Raw genomic sequence first — 21,019 nt, 5'->3', positions numbered from 1 at the left:
GCCCCGAGGGCGGGGACTGGAGGCCAGGCGTTGGGAAGGCTGGCGCGCAGTCCGAAGCCCCCAAACCGAGCCAGGCCCAGTCCGGCCGCGCTGTTGGGCCCCCAGCCTCAGCTGAGACACGCAAAAAAGCGTACCTGCCTTCCACACCAACTGGAAGGACTACAGCAGGATTCCTAGTGTTTAGCAGCCCCCTCCCCCCGCCGCACCCCTCCACTGGGCCCAGAACCCAGCAGATGCCCAGAAACAGTGACTATTTATGAGCACTTACTAAGCACTAGACCCTGCTCTCCACATGCTCTCATTCTTAAAACACCTTAGACAGGTGTCCTCTCTTCTTTATAAGTTGGAGAACTTGAGGTTCAGAGAAAGGCTTTCGCCAAGGTCAAGGCTGATAATCTTAGGCACTAGCCTCATGAGCTGGAAGTCTTTGAAAATACAGGGGTGAGAAACTGAACAAAATGAATTTCAGATCAAGGCTTAAAAAGGAACAGTCTTGTGAGGAAGGGGACGTAGGCCTACTTGAACCCCACCTGGGTCTTACGCTACCTCCATCATAACCCGGCCCCACATTCTTCATCCCCCTCTCTGTGCTCATCTACCCTGACCTGGCCATCCTCCTCTATCCTCCACCCTAACATTCCCAGTCAGAAAAAGAAAACACGAACCAAAATCAAAAATAGTGTTATTAATTCTGGTGTCTCCGAAGCACGAAAAAAAAAAAGAAAGAAAGAAAAAAAAGAAACCACCCTTCCCACATTTCAGCCCCAGGTTCAGGCCAGGGGGCTGCCCCTGCAGGCAGTACAGGCCCAGGGGCCAAGTCAAGTCAGTCCTGGCCACGGGCTCGAAGCGGGACCAGCCCATGGGTTTGGCTTTTAGGGCCTGGCTGGGAGGCTGCCTGCCTCAGTTTGGGGAGCCCAGGCCCTGGACTAGGGATGAGATCAGGGATCACGGTCAGACGTCTGGGCCACTTAGTTCTGATACTCTGGCTAAGGCAGCCAGAGGTCAGGGTTCAGATGTGGAAGCCAAAGCCACTCAGTTCTGTGGTCCAGCAGAGAGGGCCAGAGACCAGGGATCCAAGTTACTGAATCCTGGGGCTGGGATCCAGAGGGTACCAGGCTGCTCAGTACTGATGCTCCAGCAGGGGCTGGGCGGCTGGGCTCTCACGCTCCTCAGAAGGGGCAGGCCAGTCACCCAGGGTCCCAGTGGGTGTGCCACTTTCAGGAGCACTGCTGTCCAAGCAAGGAATGTCCTGGGCTGCTCTGGAGGGCGAGGAGGCGTTGGTGCTGATATCCGGGCTGAGGCTGAGGTCTAGGGGCGCCTAGCAGAGGGAAGAGAGGTTGGTGGAAAAGCAGACCTGAGTAGCTCAGGACCCAACCCTTCCACACGACCCTTACCTGAGATCTGGGCGTGCCTCCTTTGGGGCTCCCTGAGGCTGGCTCCGCCTCAGATCCCCCTAGCCCCTTCCGACCCCCCAGGCTCCACTTCCCACTGGGACCCTCAGAACTGAGGAGACCGGGGCCAGGGGTCCTTGAGGGCCGGGGACCCTCGGTGGGGGCGGGGGAAGCAGGAGTTGGTCCAGGGAGCCGAGGGGGCGGCCACTGCAGCAGAGGAGGGGGGCGCCCGTCACCAGAGCCACTCAGAGAAGGCCGAGGGCCCCAGCCTGGGCCGGGAGGGAGGGGCTGGTCGCCACTGCCTGTGGAAGACAGATAAGAGGCTTGAGACCTCAGCTAGGCTGTCCTCGCCCACTGGCTCAGGCCGGCCTCGCCAGCTCACCTGCTGTGTTTTCAGGTGTGGGGTGTGCCAGGGGGGGGTTATTGCTGAGGGAGGTCAAGCCACCGCCTCCGCCACAGTCCGAGTCGTCCACGTTCCCGCCGCTGTTGCAGCCCGCACCGCAGCCCTTATGAAGCCTGGGACAGGGGCGGCGGGGAGGGACGGGTTGGCAGGGGGAGGGCCCGAGACCCCAGAGCGGCCAAGTCCCCCAGCGCTAGGACAAGCCAGCTAACATCTCTGAGCCCCAACTCCGCAGGGTCTTCTAGGAGAGGCATTATCGATAAGGCCACCTTCAACGGTGGGAGAGCAGCACGAAGGCGGGTCAGCTCTGGGACGGTGTCGGCTCTCGGGGCCCAGTCCTGGCTCCAGCACTTCCTCCCCTGAGCCCCAGGAGGAAGTTGCTTCACCTCGCCGAGCCTCTGCTTCCCACGCCGGGCCCTCAGCCCCCCGGGCTCGGGGCTCACCTCTCCCAGCTGTGCAGAAGCCAGCGGGCAATGGCGCTCAGGCTGACGGGGCCACCCCACAGTGCCCGCAGCTGGGGGTGGCTGCCGGCCAGCGAGGTGGTGAGGGGCGACACGTAGATGGGGTAGCCCAGCGGCTGGTCGCAGGAGGAGTTGATCATGTTGCGCAGCGCCTGCTTGGCGTTCTGGATACTGCCGCGTTCGGGGTTGCGGTTGCGCAGAAACACCAGCTCCTGCTGCTGCCCGGCCCACAGGCCGCGGACGCACTCGCGGTTCACCTGCGGGCGGCCCCGCGCAAGCGTCAGGGGGCCGGTGCCAGGCAGGGGGCGGGGCGGGGGAAGGGCCCTCCCCCCACCTTGATGACGCGGAAGCTGAGGTGCCGCCGGTTGAGCATGATGATCTTGTACTCATCCGAGGCGTCGTCCAGCACGTGGCGCAGCGCCAGCAGCGAGGGCGTGTTGCTGAGGATGGCGCTGCGCCAGGCCGGGTCGCCCTCGTGCGAGATGACCAGGCGCTCCTCGTTGGCGGCGATGGCATCATACAGAGCGGCCGGCTCCTCGTACTCATCTGGGGACGTGAAGTGGTCCTGCGGGCCGACAGGACGGCTGGGTCAGTGGCCCCTGCCCTGGGGAGGGGCTTCACCCCCCACGCGCCCACCCGACCTGGGCACACCTCTCCCCACCTGGTGAAGCTTGAGGGCCATGCGAACCCCGGGCGCCACCACACGATGAAGCAGGTCCATGTCAGCGAAGACCCACTCGTCACGTGGGGAGGTGATGCGGAAGTCCCCCTTGAACAGGGCGTGCAGGCCGTAGAGGAAGGGCTCCAGGCTGGGGAAGAGGAAGACGGCTGAGCGGGAAGGTCTCGGGGCTCTGGCGCACCACACGGGGCTCTGAGCTGGGACCGTTCACGCTGGGCCTCCGTTCCCCCATCCTGACAAGGTCAGTCCAGGTCCCTCACGGGGTCGGTGAGGAACAGGGAAAGGTCTAGAACTGGGAGGCGCCTTGCCCACAGTGAAGAGTCCCCCCTGAAGGAAACCCTGATGTGGTTCCTGGGCGCTGCCGGCCTGGAGCTCTTTGTGGAAGGGGTAGAGGGAAACACAGGCGGCCCGGCTGGACCCGTTGCACTCACCTGGCAGACATGCTATGCGAGGCTGTCCCCAGGGCCCGTCGGCCCAGCACACACAGACCAAAACACAGCGTGACCAGCGGCGAGTTCCAATCTTGGTCCACAGCCTGCGGCACAAGGACCCCATCCCCAGAGCCCCGCTCAGACCCAGGACAGGGAACTTGCGGTGGGGGCTAGGGCCCAGACCAAGGGAGGCTGAGAGCAAGAGGAACCCGTACAGGGAAGGGAGAACTGGGGTGGGGGGTAGCCCCAGGGTAGCAGGGGCCGGACCTGGCTGCGCCGGGAGGCGCAGTACTGGATCCACTCAAGGTGCACCGCGCAGAAGGCAGGCAGCGAGAGGCCAGAGAGGCGAAGGTCATAGTCCTCATCCACACTCAGGGAGAAGGTGGGGTCTGAGTCAGCGTAGCCCGGCGCCCGCACAGGCCGCAGGGCCGCTGCGATGCCCTCGTGGCTAAGCCACGCCTCCAGCTTCGGTGAGCGGCTCACGTAGTAGATGATGCTCTGCGAGGAGAGGGCAGGTGTCAGAGCCGTGGCCCGTGGCCGGGACCGTGCCCTCGCCATGGAGGAGAAAGGACCAGGATGCATCCTAGGACCCCCACCTCGCGTCTCCTCTGAGTTCCCTGATGCCACATCAGGCTAGTCCGCTCCCCTCTCCGAGGCCAGGGAGGAGAATGCTGCCAGGAAGCACCCCCCCCCTTACAGAGCACCCCCTAGAAGGTTCCGCACTGTGACAAGCACTCGCCTGCTTGCTTCAGAAGATCCCCCATTTGTAAGAGACTGAGGTTCAGAAAGACAGGAGACTTGCCTGAGGTTACCCAGCAGGGCAGACTAAGCTAGGATTCGAGCCCCCAGGACCTCCCACACCGTTACGCTGTGGGATCCAGATCTGAGAGGCCTCGGAAGGTCAGGCTGAGGTAGTGGGGCTGCCTGTAGGCCAGTGGGACCTAAGTGCCTGCGGGTCATGGGTCCCTTTAGGCAGGTGAGGTCTCACAGCCACAGGCCATTCCTCTCAGAAAAAAAGGCAAAGGCACAGTAACTGTGTCCAAAGTCAGAGCTCCTGTATCCTTTAAGGGGATGCTGGTTGCAGAACAGGGGTTTGAGCCAACAGAAAAGAGCTTCTGGAAGGCAGACCGGCAGGATGGATGAGCAGTGTGAGGCTGGCAGTTGGCAACCAGCAAGGTTATCGGGCTTCCATGGGCCACCCTGGGATGGAGCCGATGGGGCTGGCCCCGTGCCCGGGTGCAGTGTGGGAAGTCCGGGGCTGGGGAGGGTGCTGCAGCTGGCCATGAACAGAGGGCACCCAGGCAGAAGTAGGAGCGTCCAGCAGGGTAGCTCTGTGGGGTATGCAGGCTCGAGGGGCTGCCCTCAACAGCCGCCACCCCACAGAGGCACTGCCCCTGGCAGCCCCGACTCACCCCTCCAAACTTCAGCCCACACTCTGTCTTTGGCAGAGCATTCCCCAGGTACTCCGGACACCGCTACCCGGCTCTGACTGTGCCCAGCCTGTGAGGCTGCCGTAGCCATGGCGAGTCAGCTTCCCCGTGGGACAGTAAACTTGGCAGGGGTGGGGCTCATCTCAGCCTGCCAGCCAGGGCCTGGCCGGGTGCCTGGTGCACTGCCACGAGAAGGCCGTGTTGGCCTTGAGCTGGGCTTGCGGGAGGCAGCAGGGTGACCTGTGTAAGGGCACTTCTCTGACGGGGTTGGCGGGGGGAGGCGGACAGAACTGTGACCCCTGGATGACCTGAGGCTGGGAATGTCCCTGTCTGGACCACAGCCTCTTTCCTGGTGAAGGTGAGGGGCATGAGGCTCACACACCCTTCCCTAGGAGTGGCTGGGTGGACGGGAAAAACGACAGAGGAATTACAGCGTCTCTGACGTGTGTCACAGATGGGATGTCCACGGAGGCAAGAGGACAGCTGGCAGGTGCAGAGGACTGCCCTAGAGAGAACCTCAGGTAAGCAGGCTTCCCTGGGCCCTGACAAGGCCCCCCTGCCTGCCAGGCCCTGCACAGGGAGCCCCAGGGCACATGCCAAGAGGGCATGAGAGAGCGTGGACAGGAACCACCCTCGCCTCACTGCTGCAGTGCCCTTCCTCTGCGGGCTGTCATTCTCGCCCTCTCACAGAGCTCCAGGGATCCCTCCTCAAGGCGATAAACGGAGGCACAGCAAAGGAGGTGACATCCCAAAGGAGGCTTCCCATAACCCAGTCCAGGGCTCCTGCTGGACCCCACACTGTGCCTCACAGCCCTCAGCACCACCCAGGAGGCCTGGGCCCGGGCCTGAGCCCGGCTCCGCCACTTTCTCCTGATCCTGGGGCCTCAGGCTCATCGCTTCGTTCTGCCAGTCAACTTCCACCGCTGAGACATCGGGAGCCCTCTTGGAGGGTGTGGTGGGCTTCACCCAGCTCAGGAGCGGTGCCTGGCTCAGAGGCTGCCCCTTGGTGGTCACCACTGCTTGGCAGCCACTCCTATGATTATCATTTACCACCCCCACCATCAGCATTATCGGCACTCCGTGCTGATGGGAGTGGGGCAGGGTCCTGGTGGTCTAGAAGGCCGGCCTCCACAGCTGCCCTCCCCAGGACCAGCAGCCCAGTGAGGGGGACCCACGCACACGCTGCCCACCTGCCCCAATACCCACTGTCCGAGGTGCATCTTCCAGAGGAGGGTGACAGCAAACCCCGCCCCCCCACAGCCCACTGCTGGAGCCACATGAGCTGTTGGGGCCCGAGGCCTGCTGTCCGGTGGTGGGTGGCATCTTGGAGGATGCGTCAACTCTCTAAGGCCTCTGCTTCCCTTGGGCAAAACGGGTTCCCGACCAGCTAGATGACACTCAGACGCGGCCAGTCGGCGAGAGCTCGCTAGCCGGGGGCCCTGCTGCCCAGCCACCGCCGGCCGTACCTTGACGTAGTAAGTGATGAGGATCTTGCGGAGATCGAACACCTGCAGCATGGAGGCCGCGTTATTGTCGCTGATGCTGTAGCCCTCCAGCACGTACTTGCTGGCCGTCACCTCCCAGGCCAGCCAGCGCTGCCCGAAGGCGGCATTGAAGGACAGGACCCGCGGCAGGTGGCCAGGCTCACAGCAGCAGCAACCCTCGTCCTCCTCCACGCCCTCCGTGATGGCCTCTACCTCGCGCTGCTGGCAGTATGTACCTGGGGGTGGGGGGCGCCCAGTCAGGGGCCACCAGGACCTCCCTGCCTGCCTCCCTCGCGAGAGTCCAGGTCTTCGCCAGTCCCTGCCTGGGGTTGCCGTGAGTAACCATTACTGGACTTGGATTAACGAACCGCTCCCCCTCCAAACGCCCAGAGACCACGGCAAAGACTGAAGCTCAGAGAAGAAGCGACCTGCTCAGGTTCGCCGTGCTCGTGAGCTGTGCCTCGAGGCCCTCTGTACCCTCAGAGGCCTCTTCTGAAGCTGACATCCAACGTGTGCGTCTTCCTGAGGCCAAAGAGCTGGCTCCCTCCAGGGGGCTACTCGCGGCTCCCAAACTAAGCCAAGCCCAAGACCAGAGCGCACGCCGGGGGCAGCTGAGGGGCGAACCCAAAGCTCCAGGCCCACGCTTCCGCCAGAGCAGTCTGCTCGGTCCCTGTGCACCCAGAGTTAGGGCAGGGACACGGCTTGGCGAAGGAGACCCTGGCCCCCTCACCACTCACGCTGGGAAACCCAGGCCTAGGGAGGAAGAGTGCCTTGCTCAAGGTCACCCTGCAAATCAGGGCAGGGCTGGGCTAGAATCCGGCCCTCACACGCTATGAAATGCAGCGGCCTGCGTCAGGCCCAGGCCCCGCAGCTCACCCCGGAACTCAAGGCCACGCAGCTGGAAGGTGACGAGGCCATTGCCGACCTCGATGAGGTGCACCAGGGCGTTGAGGTAGTCAGAGGCCAGGACAAAGCAGTCGCCGGGGCCGTAGTTGCCCCAGCGGCCCAGCACCAGGTCCCCACATAGCGTGTGCTGCAGCGAGCGGGTCAAGTGCTCGTAGAAGATGGAGTTGAGGTTGTTGTCGTCGGCGCCTGAGACCCAGGACAGACAGACAAATGGACAAGATGACAAGTAAGCAAGGCCCCCTCTCCAGGGAGGTGCCGCCCTAAAGGCCCCTGGATGGCCGAGTACACACCGGGGTTCCGATCCAGCTGTGTGACCAGGCGGGTGTTGGAATGATCCACACGTTTAGTGCTGTTTAGACAGAACGAAGAACACAGTTGGCCGACAGGTTCAGATGACGATTCCCGCCAGCCCACCACTGCATCCTCATAACCCACACCCCTGTTCTCTGGGCAGATGCCATGAGAGTCCCATTTCACAGGAGGCCGAGGCTCCGGAACATGAGGGGACTGCCCCAGGACCACACGGCCAGGAAGCCCAAGGGGTCAGCCTGAGGCTTGGCCCGACTCAGGTCTTGCCCTCATCAGTCAGCCAGCCACCCGAAGCCCGCCATGCTCAAGCACTTGCACCCTTGCTGCGGCCCGTCTCTGCACCCCACCCTGCCGGGCCCCAAGCTCCCCTTCCTTCCGAGGCCCCTCTGGGTGAGGCACCTGCTCCCTCGAGACTCACTTGTAGTCGCGCTCCCAGAACTTGAGGGGCCGCGCGTAGGACATGATGAAGACAGCGCTGCCCAGCAGGGGGTTGAGTGGCGTGGAGAAGAGTGCCGAGAGCAGAGCTTGAACGAACAGCATGGCCGAGTCTGGGCACGAGTCAAGGAGGTGGCAGGCACACACGACCCTCCCTAGCCTCCCTCGTCACTCCTTAACTCTCATTAACCTGCCCCCATCCAGGCCACCACCCTCCCCGCACCGCCCCCCGTCCCCCCCCCAGGCCGCAGGTGGCAGGCTGGGTACGAGGCACGGCAAAGGGCTGGGCGAAAGCATGGAAAGCGGAGCCCCAGGTGATCTGCCAGGGCGCGATGTAGGTCAGCACAAAACGCAGCTTATACAGCAGGTCCCACAGCTGCCAGGGTCGGAGAGGGGAAAAGGAAAAGATACGCAAGTCACTCACAGAGATGGAGTCGGCCAAGTACCCATTCAGAGCCTTGGGGCCACTCCAGTGGCTGCCCATGTGGGAGTCAAGCTCCAGATCACTCCCAGCCCTTTCTGTCTGGACCTGGCTCAAAGCACCTGTTCCTGTTAGCAGACCCTCTCAGGGAGCATTAGCCGTCTATTTGCAAGACCACCCCGGAAGCTTCCTATTTTTGTCCCATTTCGCAGATGGGAAAGTTCAGAAAAAGCAGGGCAGGACGACGACTTGCTCAAGCCATCAGTCACCGATGAAACTGGACCCTGACCATGATACTGCAAATTATGATACGGAGGCCCCACCCTCAGAGAGCAGCACAGTCTGGATCTCCACCGTCCTGGACCAGACCAGAAAACCAGACTAGAACGCCCAGGTAAAAGAGAAAAAGGCTCAAGGCCATGCTGGGGTCCCACGGCAGGCACCACCAGAGGCCTCGGGTAGAGAGCCAGGGAATGATTCCCCCCGCCCTGAACCCCACATCAGGGGGCCCCACAGTCTGGCAGAACAGTCTAGAGCTATCCAGGCCCCAGGGGCTTCTGAAACTCAGCTCTTAACTGCTCCCCAGGGCTGTGGCTGGCAAAGGGGCAGAGCTCAGAGGCTGGTATCCAGAGGAGAAGGCTAAGTCTGCTCACGAGGAAGGTGGTGAAGGGCCACGACTCATAGAACAGGCAGCGAAGGCAGATGTGGATTCAAGTCCTAGCGGGTCACCCATTCTCTGGGGGACCTGAGGCAAGTCACCTTAGCGCTTTAAACCACCACTCGCTCTGCCCCTGGGGAACCTGCTGCAGAGGCCCACGGCAGGGCTGACGTGGAGCAGCAGCTGGCAGGGCTGCAGGCCCCTGGGGAAGCTTTCCCTGCTGCCAACGCACACAAGTTCTGCTCCCGCCGCACAGCCCAGAGTCTGCAGCGTGGCCACCAGCTCACCTTGCTGCACAGCAGGGACATGAGGAAGTAGTCGAGCAAAAAGCCCTGGGACAGGCGTGGGTAGTCGAAGTGGAAGAGCAGGACGGTGAAGGCCAAGGTCAGGTACTGCTGGGGTGGGCAGCAGAAGGCTGAGCGCAACAGCTTCAGCCCAGCCACGGTCATCAGCAGCGCCCGGCAGCTGGGGGTGAGGAGCAGGCGTTATGTGGCAGATGGGACTCAGGGGGCCGAGGGGGGAGGTCCCAGGGGGGGGCCCATCCCTCCCCGGCCCTGGCCTGGGCTCTGCTGAGCTGGGCCCTGCTCTTGTGGGCGAGGGACTCCTAGTCTCTGCTCTCTAAAGGGGTCACCCTTTTAAGACACATCTGGTAGACACGTCTGTTTTTTAAGGGGCAACTGTCTCAACAGTGTCAGGAGCTCAAGAAGTGCTTGAGCTTGCTGGGGCAACTGAAGCAGGTTTCATTCTGTCGGCGGGCTTCGGGGGTCCCACGCGTCCCGTGGGAATGGAGACCCGGGATGGTGGGGGGTGGGGCAGTCCTCACTAGAGGCAGAACTTGTCCGGGTGGCTGACGACGGCGTGGGCGTCCACGGTGAGAGCATTGAGCACCACGGCGGGGTAGATGAGGTACTTCTCGACGCACTGAAGGCTGGCGTACAGCTTCTCGAACCACATCACCTGCGCAGCGCCTGCGACAGAAGGCAGGACTGCTGACCCTCTACCTTCCCCTCCCCCTGCCGGGCCCGGTCAGGCGCACGCGCGGAAGGAACCTGGAAGGAGGGCAAACCATGGGACATGGCTCTCTGGGTCCCCAGAGACTTTGCGGCAGCTAGAATGAGGGCGGTGAGGCTTGGGCAGGACATTCAGGGTCTTAGGGCACACGCTTTGCCCGTTCTGCTCTCTGGAAAAAAAAACCTAACGAGGACATCCCCAATGCCCACTGGAGCCAAGGCAGGCTGGGTGAGGCCCGTATACACGGTGACCTCAAGCTGCAGCCTCTTTGTCACGGGTCACCGCCACCCAGCTTGAGCTGACTGTAGCCACGTGGGAACGCCAGCCCAGTGGGCAAAATCTTTTATCGCTTACAAACAGGGCATGTGGAACTCCGTGTAACAAATCCAGGTGGGTGAGGAAACAGAGGCTTACAGGTGCTTTTATCGCACCGCCCAGGGGAAAATCGGCCAGGCCGACCGGGCAACCAGTCCATCCTTCTGCTGGACAACAGACCCCTTTAGGGCCTTGGAATTCTACACCCTCCATCCCCCCAGAGAGAGCAAGACGGGCAGAGGAAGGGCAGGGCGGGCAGGGTAAGAGGCACGCAGGGGCCTGGCCAGGGTGCAGGAGGCAAGACAAGAGGGCAGACAGGGCTGCGCAGGGGCCGTGGGGACAGGGCGGCGTGGGCAGAGGCTGCCCCCTGCTGGCAATCTGAGCCGAGAGGGCCGGGCTCTCACCAGGCTGCAGGCCCCCTGGGAATCAGGGCAGGAGGGGCGGAGGGGCCCCAGCGCCGGGGTGGGCACTCACCGCGAACTTCGTACTGGCTGTACTCAGACGGCTTCAGCACGGGCTGCGACAGGCAGAACCAGGGCAGCTGTTTGCGGAGCTGCGGCAGCAAGTAGTGCGTGAAGAAGCCCACGGCCCCAGCCAGCGCGTACAGCACGAAGCCCAGCACCGACTGCAAGAGCGACAGGCCGGACGCTCAGCCCAGCCGCGCAGGCTGAGGAGCCCACGGGGCCCCGGCATGGGCCGGGCCAGGGTGGAGGACACGAGGCCACGGCGGCCCGGGGCCCTCAGGCGGGGCGGGCTCCTGCAAAGAGCGAGGGGGCAGGGGTGGCCCGGGCCACACGAACCTTCAGGGCGATGAAGACGGTGCTGGCGCTGATGGCGAAGGTGAGCACGGCTATCACCACACACATCACCAGGTCAGAGTGCAGGACCTCACGCTGCGCGGGCGGGAGATACCAGCGTGGGTGCCTACCGGCCTGGGCCGACCGCACCCTAGCAGCCCTCCTCCCCAAGACGAGAACCCCGCGCTCCAGCTCTCACCACCGACTGGCGCATCTTGTCTGGTAGCGGGTCCGGGGGCTCAGCCCGAGCTGTCTCCAAGCTCCTCTCCTCCAGCTCGGGGAAGAGCTTGCTCCGGATCAGGGACCTGGGGTGGGTGACAAAAGGCAGGGGCCCGGGTCTGCGGAGGCCGCCCCTCCCCTCCCGAGGGCTCCAGGTTCAGCAGGTGACAGGCACGTGCACAGACCCCCACCGCCAACCCCTGCCATGCACAGACACTCACACAAACACACGCATGCGCACGGACGGGCACATGCAGGCACCCACCAGAGCACAGTGGGGTCACTGCTCTGACGGCTCAGGTGGTAGGACAGTGCCACCAGGAGGCCACAGAAGACCGAGAAGAGGACAGGGACGTGCTGCTCCGGCCAAGGAGTCTGGGGAGAGAACCCATGCTGGTCAAGGGAGGCAAGGGTAAGCGTGGGGGGTGGGGGTGGGGTCCCCCCATGGGAGAAGCCACTGCTGAACCCAATTCACAGTCCTGTCCTAACAACCCCCCTGGGCCTCAGCATGCCCCCACCCCACAGGCCATCCCTACCTTGATGGCCCCGAGGCAGAAACCATAGAGCAGGGCAGCAGCCAGCAGGCTGCGGGAGAGGCTGAACACCGCCGTGAGTGGACTGGTGGCGGCTATGAGGGGAGAAACAACAGGTAAAGCCCAACTCCTACCTGTTTGCACCCCACCCCCACCCCCACCCCACTGCCCCTCAATTCCCACAGGCTAACCTCCCTGGGACCCATCCCCAGCCCACTGCTGTCTGCTCCCCAAGCCCTAAGAGGCCTTCAGAGCCCTGGCATTCTTGGGTTTAGGCCACTTGTTCGGGGACGGGGGATGTCGGGGGGGGGGAGATAGGCTCTTGCAATCCACAATATACACAGAGGAGAAAGATCAGCAAAAAGCTGGAGCCACATACCTAAACCACAGCCCGTCCTGACCCCCAAGCCACCTATGGGCCCCATACCTGTACCCCCAAAGCCGTGCATGTCTATCTGCTCCAGCAGGTACATGAGACAGGTGTTAACCTGGGGCAGGAGGCCCAGGAGGAAGACGAACGGGAAGCACAAGGTGAACACTGTCAGGGAGGAAATGGAAAGGCCCAGTCGGTCAGCCCACAGACCACCCCTTGGCCCACCACCCTCAGGGCCACACTCCCCCAGGCCACCTCAATGCTGTCCAATCTCACCGGTAGCCACATCCCGGGCACAGAAGAAGAAGGAGGCGGAGAAGAGCGTGAGGCCGTACAGGGAGACGGGTGGGAAGGGCTGAGCTGAGCCCAGGGCGTCCAGCAGCCAGATGAGCACACAGCAGATGCAGAAGTAGACAGGCCGGCTATATGCAATCACCCAGTTGTGGCCCTGGGGAGCGGGACAGTGAGGAGCCGGGTCTCCCCAGCTGACCACCCCGCACGCATGTGCACACGCGCGCGCACACACGCACAGACTCATGCCTGCTCCCGTGCCCTGCCCGTGGCCCTGGATCCAAGATAGAAAGCCTGGCAGGGTGAGGGCAGCGGGACTGAGGATCTGAGGCCACAGGGGTGGTCTCAGGATCCCTGCCCCTCGCAGACCCCTCCACGCCTGTCTCAGCCCTGCCCAGGGCCCGCGTGTGAGCCTTGGGGGGAAAAGGCACTGGTACTCACGTGCATGGGAGACGCCGCATCAGGCTGGACGCTCTAGAAGAGACAGGAGCTATGTTGGCAATGAGAGCCAGAGCCCAAGGGAGGGTCAGAGACCCCGGGACCTGCTCAGTTCCGCTACTGGACTGTCAAGGGTGACCAGGGCAGGACCCTATGCCGTTTGAGCCTCGGTTCTCACATGGGTAAGATGGGGGGCTGACTACAGGGGATCTTAAGCACCTTCTCTCCCTTCAAGCTCACACCCCTCAAAACGGGTTGTGGGCACCGAGACGTCTGGAAAGAGGTAGGTGGGAGAAGGAAACCCAAGCAGCAAGGCCTGACCTTGAGCAGGGAATACTGGCAGGAGGCGATGACCAAGCAGAACTGGAAGACCCAGATATCCGTGAAGAAGCCCTTGAGCAGCAACAGGTAGCCCAGGAAGGCGACGAGGCTGCTCAGGCCGACACCAAGTATGTTCTCCACCAGCCCCCGAGTCCTGCAGAGACAGCAGAGTCAGGGCACACCAGGGCACACCCATCTCCTTCCTGGCTAGTGGGGCGAAGGCAGATGGGGTGGGGAGGAGGACAGGACCCAGCCACAAAGGCCCACATCGGAGCCTGTGCCCAGGCCCCCCTTGTCCTCGAAATATGCAAACCTATCCCTTTCAGGGACGGGGCCAGGTGGCACCTGCTCCAGGACACTGCCCCATTGCTACCCTGCATCCCGATCTTTGCCCTTCTAGACCCTGAAGGCTCCAAGGGCCGCTACTGAGGCGCTTGCCTGTCTCCGGCTCACGAATGCCCGATCAAGCAGGCCGTGCTATGCACGCAGGCAGTGCCCGACACACGCCGGCTGCAGTGCCAGGAGGAAATCCAGAGTGTGGGAAGCCAGGCCACAGGTTCTAGGCCCAAGCCATCCACGCAGACAACAAAAGTCATCTGGCTTCCTCTCTGACTTCCTGGGCCTCAGTTACCCCTAAGAAAGGGGAAGACTAAGATAAGAGCCTTGCGAGCTTTTTTAGACCGCAGGACTCAATTTCATCAAATCTAATGGTGAAGCAAATAAAAGCAGAGACTGGACAAGAATAGTTTGTTTGGAGCGGGGCTTTCGGACAGGGAGTAACTCGAGCACCACCCAGTCGGCCACCCCTTTCTACCCCCGAAGGACCTGCTCAAACTGGACGGCAGACCCCAGCCCCTGAAGCAACTTCAGTGGCCCCCAACCTTTAGGTTCTCTGACGCCGTGATGGGCTCCACAGGTTTAGAGGGTCCAGAAGGCCCGGGGCCAGGGCGCCGAGGCAGGTGGGCACTCACCGGTCCAACAGGGCCAGGAGGGCCAGCCGCTCATAGCGCACGGATGTCCAGCGGCCAGGAAGGAGCCAGTACTTGTAGCTGTGCTGGGCCCGAGGTGGCGCCTCCTCCATCAGCGTCTGCTCCTGGGATTCGTGCAGGGAGTCCTGGTCCAGCAGGTCAAACTGCGGTCCCCACAGCCGCAGCCATCAGCCCCTCGCCCCCCAACACGGTCCATTGCCACCACTCCCCTGCCCGGTGCACACTGGCTGGTTGGCCTTCTCCTCCAGCACAGAAAGAAAGTTCCCGCCACCTAGTGGCCCTGTGGCCAGTCCTACTGCTCCACCACAAAGGCGCGCTCCCCTCTCCGGGTCCCCAGAACACGGCTCAATGGCTGCTGGGGCTGCTGAGGGCCAGAGTCGCCAGCGCCCATGTCTGTCCTCCCCACTCAGGCAGCCTCTACCGCCTCTTCCTAGGCTCAGTGAAGTCCACCCTGTCCTTTGGGACCCAGTACAAATGCTACCATCCTCCTGGACAGAGCCATCGGGGGTCACTCTGACCACCCCACCCTAGGGCACAGAGAGCACCAGCCCTGCCGACAGGCCTGGGTGCCAACGACCATGTTGTGAGACCCTAGGCAAGCGACTTAATCTCTTAGGATTTCTTGTGCTCTTCATTCAGCAAATACTTAGGGGGCAAGCTATGGGCCTGGCCCTGAGCTGGGCCTTGGGGATACCATGCAGAGCCAAAGATGCACGGCCCCTGCCTCTGGAGAATAAATCAGAAAGGGACACATGGGGCTTCCAGGCACTGCACATGCTCTGTGACCCTGAGCGTTAGACGTGTGGGTACCCCTCTAACCACTGTTCTTTAAATTCTGAGTCTGTATCTTACATGTCCTAACACGTCTGCTATCGCTAGACTGACCGTGTCAAACCAGGACACCCTCAGGAGTGAAGCAGCAGGTTACAAGCTGGGGCAGTGGGCCCCAAGCCACGCCTCGCACCCAGGCCCGGCACAGAGAGCGGCAGGCCACGCACGGCCAAGTAGGCTGACCTGCCTCTTTTGGGGGTTTCACTGCAGAGACCCGCCGTCCCAGCTCCCTGAGGGCCCCTCCAGGATAAAGAAGATACTCCAGACACGCTTGTTGAATAAGCAAACGAACGACTCCTTGAGCCATAGAGATCCAGAGCCTGCACACCCAGGGCCAGCTGTCAAAGGTCAGGACAGACACCAAGGGCCCCCAGAGCCCTCACTCGAGCTGCCTGTCCCTCTTGGTACCGGGGCAAGTGCTTCATGACCTGCCCCCCCGCTCCTGCTGCCGCCACCACCCCTCCTGCAGGTCCTTCCCTGACCACTAGCTCCTCACCTCCGGGATCTCCAGGGGCACTCGGCGCACCTGCATGCCCTGCAGAACCACGGGCCTTGGCTGCAGCAGGTTCAGGCCACCCGCCGCCTCAGGGACATCAGCCGAGTGGAAGCTGGAGGAATGTGAGTGGCGGTCCCTGTGGGGAACAGCAGCCATGAAGATCAGGGCCACTGGAAGCCCCAGGTCAGCACTGGGATTAAGGCCAAAGCCAGGGGCGCCTGGGTGGCGCAGTCATTAAGCGTCTGCCTTCGGCTCAGGGCGTGATCCCAGAGTCCTGGGATTGAGCCCCACATCAGGCTCCTCTGCTGGGAGCCTGCTTCTTCCTCTCCCACTCCCCCTGCCTGTGTTCCTCCTCTTGCTGGCTGTCTCTCTCTGTCAAATAGATAAATAAAATCTTAAAAAAAAAAAAAAAAAAAAGGCCAAAGCCAGGCCATAACTGGGGGTCTCAGGAGGCTGCTCAGATACCCAAAAGGAGCACAGAGGCTTCAGAAGAAGCAAGAGACAGAAGTGCCTCCCTCCCAGGACCTGGGCTTCCTGGAAGCCTCCTGCCCAGAAATGTCACATTCCTACAGTGTCGAAGAATCCCCACAGGCCTGCCCTTTGCTACTCCCCACACTCCTCTCCTAGGGGTTCTGAGCTGCCCCTGCCCCAGCAGAGCAAAGAGAGAGAGAGAAAATCCCCAGAAACGGCAACCCACCAGGCTGCTGGCCCGGAGAGCCCCAGCTTGGAGACTCACCAAGCTCCATTGGCCGCCTGCTCCCCCTGCTGCCCCACAGGGTTCTCGTAGCCGCCTCCAGCTAGGCCGAAGGTGTAGGAACGCCGCACGCCTGGGCCAGGGGTGTGGGACACAAGGTAGCACGTCAGGGACAGGGGCACCAAGGCCTGACCCACGTGGACCACCCGGTGAGGAGCTCCCCTGGATGGCAGCCCAGCCCCTAGGGACCCTGAGCTGGAGCGGAGAGGGCCTGCAGGTCGGCCTGCCCTGGGTTCAAGTCCCTGTTCTGCCACTTGCTCGGCTGTGACTTCAGGCCGTGCCTCGGCTTCCTCATAAGCACAGCACAGATAATGAGGGCACCCACGTCTGAGAGAGGCTGCAAGTTTGACGGCAGGCAGCACAAGGACAGCAGTCACCACGGGGCTGAGCGGGTGGTCTGTGGCCAACAGAGCAAGCACTGCCACTGTGACCACGAAGACCACTGGTAGGAGGGAAAGAGGGTGCCGGGCTCACGGGCCGGGCCACTGGACTTGGGGAGGGGCTCACCGCTCTCGTCGTAGAAGTAGTGCACGGCACCCTCGGACGTGTCATCAAAGGTGCAGGCCTCGTGCACAGTGGCGCCCGCCCGCGTGAGCAGCAGCGACGAAGCGAAGTGCAGGGCGGAGGGCAGCGTCAGCGCCCGGGAGTGAGAGGCGGCCCGGCTGCGCTGAGCCTCCTGCAGGCTGCTGAGGACGGGCCGGACCGCCGGTCAGCACCACTCAGAGCCACCGGCCCCCACCGCCCCTCCGACCGACCGGCCGGCCGGCGCTCACCTTGGTGGCGAGCCCATGACAGAGGCTGGAGGAGTGGGGTTGCTGCCCGCATTGTGGCGCCGGCGGATCGCCTGAGTCCGCCGCACACTGCTCGTGCGGTCCCGCTTGCCAGTCTCGTCAGCTGCTGCCCAGAGAGAGGCCCCGTGCATAAGCCACAGAGGCTTGGACACAGCCTCAGACACAGTCGGGGGGCGGGGGTGGCAGCTGCTCCTGCACGGAGCTAAAGATCAGGCCTAATCCAACCGTGTCCTGCCTCTGGGGTCTAGCCAGGTCACCTAACCGCTTGTGCCTCAGTTTCCACATTTGGAAATAAGGACACGATCTTGCCTTGCCCTGCCCCGCCGGTGGCCCAGGAGAATCAACGTGGACACTGACAGTCCTCGAGGGGCAGGGGCTTTGTGCTAACTGCAGGATCCGGAGCTGGGTGTCTGAGCTCTCCCAGCCCTGCTTATCTGAGGGGTTCAGCAGACAGCACCCAATCACTCAGTCCACATCCACCTGCTGCCTGAGACAGAGGCCGAGCTGACTCTGGCCAGCGCCACGCCAGTCTGGCCTTTGTCCAAACCCAAGCCCATACCTAGCTCACCACCACAACCCCCCACCCCCGGCAGAGCGGGCACTCACCTCCCCCCACAGCACCTTCCTCTTGCAGTTCCCCCCGCCAGCCGGGCTGGTTGGCAGCAGGTCCCCTGTGGGCCTCAGCAGGCAGCAAAGCAGGCTCACCAGAAGCCAGCTCCACCCCCGCCTGGGCCTCCAGCTCAGCCTTGGAGCCAGCCAGGGGGGCCCTTAGGACATCACCCCCTGCCCCATCCATGCTCAGCACACGGGCATGCGTTTTGGCGCTGGCAGTACTAGGCGTCCGCTGGGTCCCATAGGGCCGCTTGGGGGGCACAGCAGTCCCCTCCTCAGCCCCATGAGGGGCCCGTCGCTTCCGGGGTCCCCCAGCTGCACCACGGGAGCTCTCGGGGGAGTAACAGGAGGTGGAGGAAGAGCTGTCAGTACTGTAGCGGCGCTGAGATCGGAGGCTGGAGGCTGGGCTCAGTTCGCTGCCCTCACTGGTGTCTTCGTCCTCAAAGAAGCCCCCACCTTCAAGCAGGGGCCTCCGAGGGGCACGGCCAGGTGGGGAGTGTCTTCGCATGGGTGGCCGCCGTTTGGTGGGCCGCAGTAAGGCCAAGTCCTTGGGCCGCACAACCAGAAGTGGCTCAGCTGGGCCCGGCGGCGTCCCTGCTCCTATGACCGTGTCAAAGGAACGCAGTGTGTCATCGGAGGGGACTCCGGCATCTGGTGACGCGGGCAGCTCAGCCTCAGAGGGTGGATCTGTGTCGCTGCCCTCGGGGGCTTGCCCACCGGGGGGGCTGTCCAGATGGGTTGAGTTGGTCTTTTCGCTCTTGAAGCTGCTCAACGTCTCCCTGTCAGTGCCACTGAAGCAGGAATCCGAGGAGCCTGCTTTCTGGGGGGTGGGCTCACCCGAGCCCCGCCGGTCCAAGGGCTGGTAGCCACCTGCTCCCCGGCGTTGTTCCCGTCGACTGCTGGTCCTCACCAGGGCCCGCTCAGGCCGGGTCAGGGTCAGGAAGCTCTTGCTCAGCTCCTGGCTGAGGCTCCCCTTCAGAAGGGGGCTCATGGGAGTGTCGGCCACACTGCTCCCACTCCAGGGGGCTCCATCCCCAGCCAAGGGAGAACGTTCTGAAGAGTCTGTGCTGGGGAGAGAGGGGTCTGGGGCAGCCCCCGGGGGTGTCTGGGGAAGGTCTCCAACTATCAGAGAAAAGGAAGACAAAATGAGGAAAGGGCGCGCTGCAAGAGGAACCAGCCACTAAGGGGGTCCTGCGGCCACTGCTACCCCAGAGCCCGGCTGGGGCAGGACAATGCGAAGGCTCCGTCCTGAAGGACAAAGAGAGCTCTGGAAAAGCAAAAGTTGGGGTGACTCGAAGACAAGATAGCTAGTCTTCTCCACAAGCCCCTGCCAGATCATGCCCACTCACTCAGTTTCTCCTGTGAGCTTAGCTTCAGCATCTCTCGATCTGCTGAGGTCACGATCACATTGTTGCTGCCCTGCTCCCGCACCAGCTCCTTGATGTCTGCAACCATGGCCCCACAGGTGTCAGCAGGACTTCAAGACATCGGGGTGCCATCTCATTCCACACCGCCAAATTCAGACCTGAGCAGCAGCCACCTACCTCTGAGGGCCCCAGAGTCCTCCATCCGGGGCAGCAGCTCCTGAGCAGACCAAGAGAGAAATGAAGGAACAAACAGAGTAAGAACTAGGCTCAGGACACACCTCAGTGGGGATGGGCTCCCAGGAGAGGAGTGGGACAGGCTGAGGGTAGGGACCACTCACCGAGACCTGGTTGAAGCCAAACACGGAATGCTGGGAGCTACAGCGTACCGGAGGTGTGGAACTCACTTTCCGAAACACCGTCATCTCCACTCCAGGGTCCCTAGCAGTGGAAAAAAGCATCAGCTTTCAGCTAACCTCCCCCTCCCTTCAGATTGTACTTCCGCCACTAACCCCAGCACTCCTCCCTTCTCCAGAGTCCTCTCGAAAGTCTGGGTCTGACCACAGAACAGGGGCTCACCTGCTCCTAGAGCCGATGCTTAAGTCCAGGCACCAAGACCCCTTTATTGCCAACACAGCCCCTCCCCCACTCACCTGGGCAGACTGCTGTCCCCTTGTGCAGGCTCCTCCTCCGGCTCCCCCATGGTGGAGTTGCGCTTCTCCACAATCTCGCCCTGATCGAACATAGCATGTAGCCGATAGTTCACAGTCTTGATGGTAGTGAAGATGACAGCCACCACGAGGCAGTACACGCCGGCCACCATCAAGCTGGGGGGCAGGACCTGGAGGCGGCAGCAAGTCAGAGTCCCCCTCACACAGCCCTGTCCCCATGGGGCAGACCTACCACCATAGTCATAGCCAGCATTCACAAATTCACAAGACTTCCTCACCCATCCCTTGCAACTGGTACAAAGACCCTGTCAGGGGGCTCTGTCCTCTCACTGGAAAGAAATTAAGTGAGAGGCTCAAGGTCACCCAGCCCAGTTAAGGAATAATCCGGCCACTCCTCCATATACCCCTAAACTCTGCAGTGAGTCCACTCTCCACACCCCAAGCGTCCAAGGCATGGCCCTGAATCCCTGCCAGATTAGCACCCCTCCGTGACATCTGCCCTCCCTTTCCCCGGCGGGAGTTACAGGTGGCGGTAGCATCTCACCATGTACAGCAAGAAGGGAAAGGTGAGCAGGAAGATCCAGACGTAAAGATGGAAGCAGTTGGAGAAGGTGCTCTGGTGCGGGTCGAAGAACCAACCGCCAGTGAGCGAGGCCCACACCCCCTGGCGCAGGATCTGCAATACCTGCGACCCCATGGCCCCGCCGCTGCTGCGCGCGCCCCCCTCCCGGGACCCTCATTGGGGCGGCCGCCGGCCCATGCCCCACCTGGCGCCCGAGGGCCCCGGGGCCCGGCCTCGCGCTCACGCCATGGCCTCCCCCAAGCGGGGAGAGGGGTCGGCCGGGCGAGGGGGCGGGCAGGGGGCGGGGCCGACCCGGGCAGTCAGCGGTGCGAGGCCTGGACGCGGGGGTGGAGCCTCATCAGGGGCGGGGTCCAGGCCCCCACCCCCGGCCCAGAACTGCTCCGAGGGGCCGAGCCGGTAGGCAGGCGCGGGGCACGGGCCGGACACCCGTTGGCGGCATCCAGAGATGGGCGTGAGGTGGGTGCTCCGGGGGTGCAGGCGACGGCTTCCTCGGCTCCGGCCCGGGGAGAGCCCCGGGACCCTGAGGTCCACTTCCGGGGTTACAGGTCACTCGCTTCGGTCTCCGCGCTCGCCCGGCTACTGCGGGACCCGGCCCAAGGGGGAGGCCGGAAGGAGCAGCGAGCCG

General features: G+C 62.9%; 1 protein-coding gene and 1 long non-coding RNA gene across 6 annotated transcripts; one reads left to right on the top strand and one right to left on the bottom strand.

Annotated features, from left to right (window-relative positions):
- Positions 1-665: 665 nt before the first annotated feature.
- Positions 666-20,994, bottom strand: PCNX3 (pecanex 3). Of its 5 annotated transcripts, none has more exons than XM_045775467.2 (35): positions 20,356-20,994; positions 19,794-19,981; positions 19,482-19,581; positions 19,321-19,360; positions 19,126-19,221; positions 17,771-18,898; positions 17,147-17,270; positions 16,881-17,059; positions 16,356-16,446; positions 15,620-15,755; positions 14,275-14,417; positions 13,304-13,457; positions 12,986-13,018; positions 12,530-12,701; positions 12,308-12,418; positions 11,884-11,975; positions 11,613-11,722; positions 11,328-11,433; positions 11,132-11,224; positions 10,806-10,956; positions 9,829-9,973; positions 9,293-9,470; positions 8,194-8,302; positions 7,910-8,039; positions 7,473-7,531; positions 7,153-7,368; positions 6,259-6,512; positions 3,630-3,860; positions 3,363-3,466; positions 2,914-3,061; positions 2,587-2,817; positions 2,235-2,509; positions 1,774-1,907; positions 1,395-1,693; positions 666-1,318 (listed from the first exon to the last, which is right to left on the bottom strand). In XM_045775467.2, the coding sequence occupies exons 1-35, from the start codon at positions 20,506-20,508 to the stop codon at positions 1,121-1,123; spliced, it is 6,111 nt and encodes a 2,036-aa protein (XP_045631423.2). In that variant the 5' UTR covers positions 20,509-20,994; the 3' UTR covers positions 666-1,120. The 5 variants fall into 5 exon arrangements, with proteins under 5 accessions (XP_045631423.2, XP_045631422.2, XP_087711150.1 ...); XM_045775466.2 differs by having other exon boundaries at positions 14,275-14,435; positions 16,881-17,056; XM_087855024.1 differs by having other exon boundaries at positions 14,275-14,435; positions 16,881-17,056; positions 17,147-17,267.
- On the top strand, positions 5,056-8,795 carry LOC148107896 (uncharacterized). Its single transcript, XR_015721464.1, has 3 exons — positions 5,056-5,150; positions 5,247-5,313; positions 8,560-8,795. It is a non-coding gene; the product is annotated as an uncharacterized LOC148107896 (long non-coding RNA).
- Positions 20,995-21,019: the final 25 nt, after the last annotated feature.

The sequence above is a fragment of the Ursus americanus genome, chromosome 24 (assembly GCF_024610735.1).
Source record: "Ursus americanus isolate L20-20 chromosome 24, mUrsAme1.1.p, whole genome shotgun sequence".
Lineage (NCBI taxonomy): Eukaryota > Metazoa > Chordata > Mammalia > Carnivora > Ursidae > Ursus > Ursus americanus.
This window is presented reverse-complemented; position numbering and strand designations above follow the sequence as displayed.

Excerpts from the sequence above, each read along its gene's own strand:
- PCNX3 (XM_045775464.2), bottom strand. The coding sequence starts at position 20,508 with ATGGGGTCGCAGGTATTGCAGATCCTGCGCCAGGGGGTGTGGGCCTCG. Across the intron at positions 11,723-11,883 it reads TCTGCCTCGGGGCCATCAAG|ACTCCTTGGCCGGAGCAGCA; the intron begins GTAGGGATGGCC and ends TTCTCTCCCCAG. Across the intron at positions 1,694-1,773 it reads CACACCTGAAAACACAGCAG|GCAGTGGCGACCAGCCCCTC; the intron begins GTGAGCTGGCGA and ends TGTCTTCCACAG.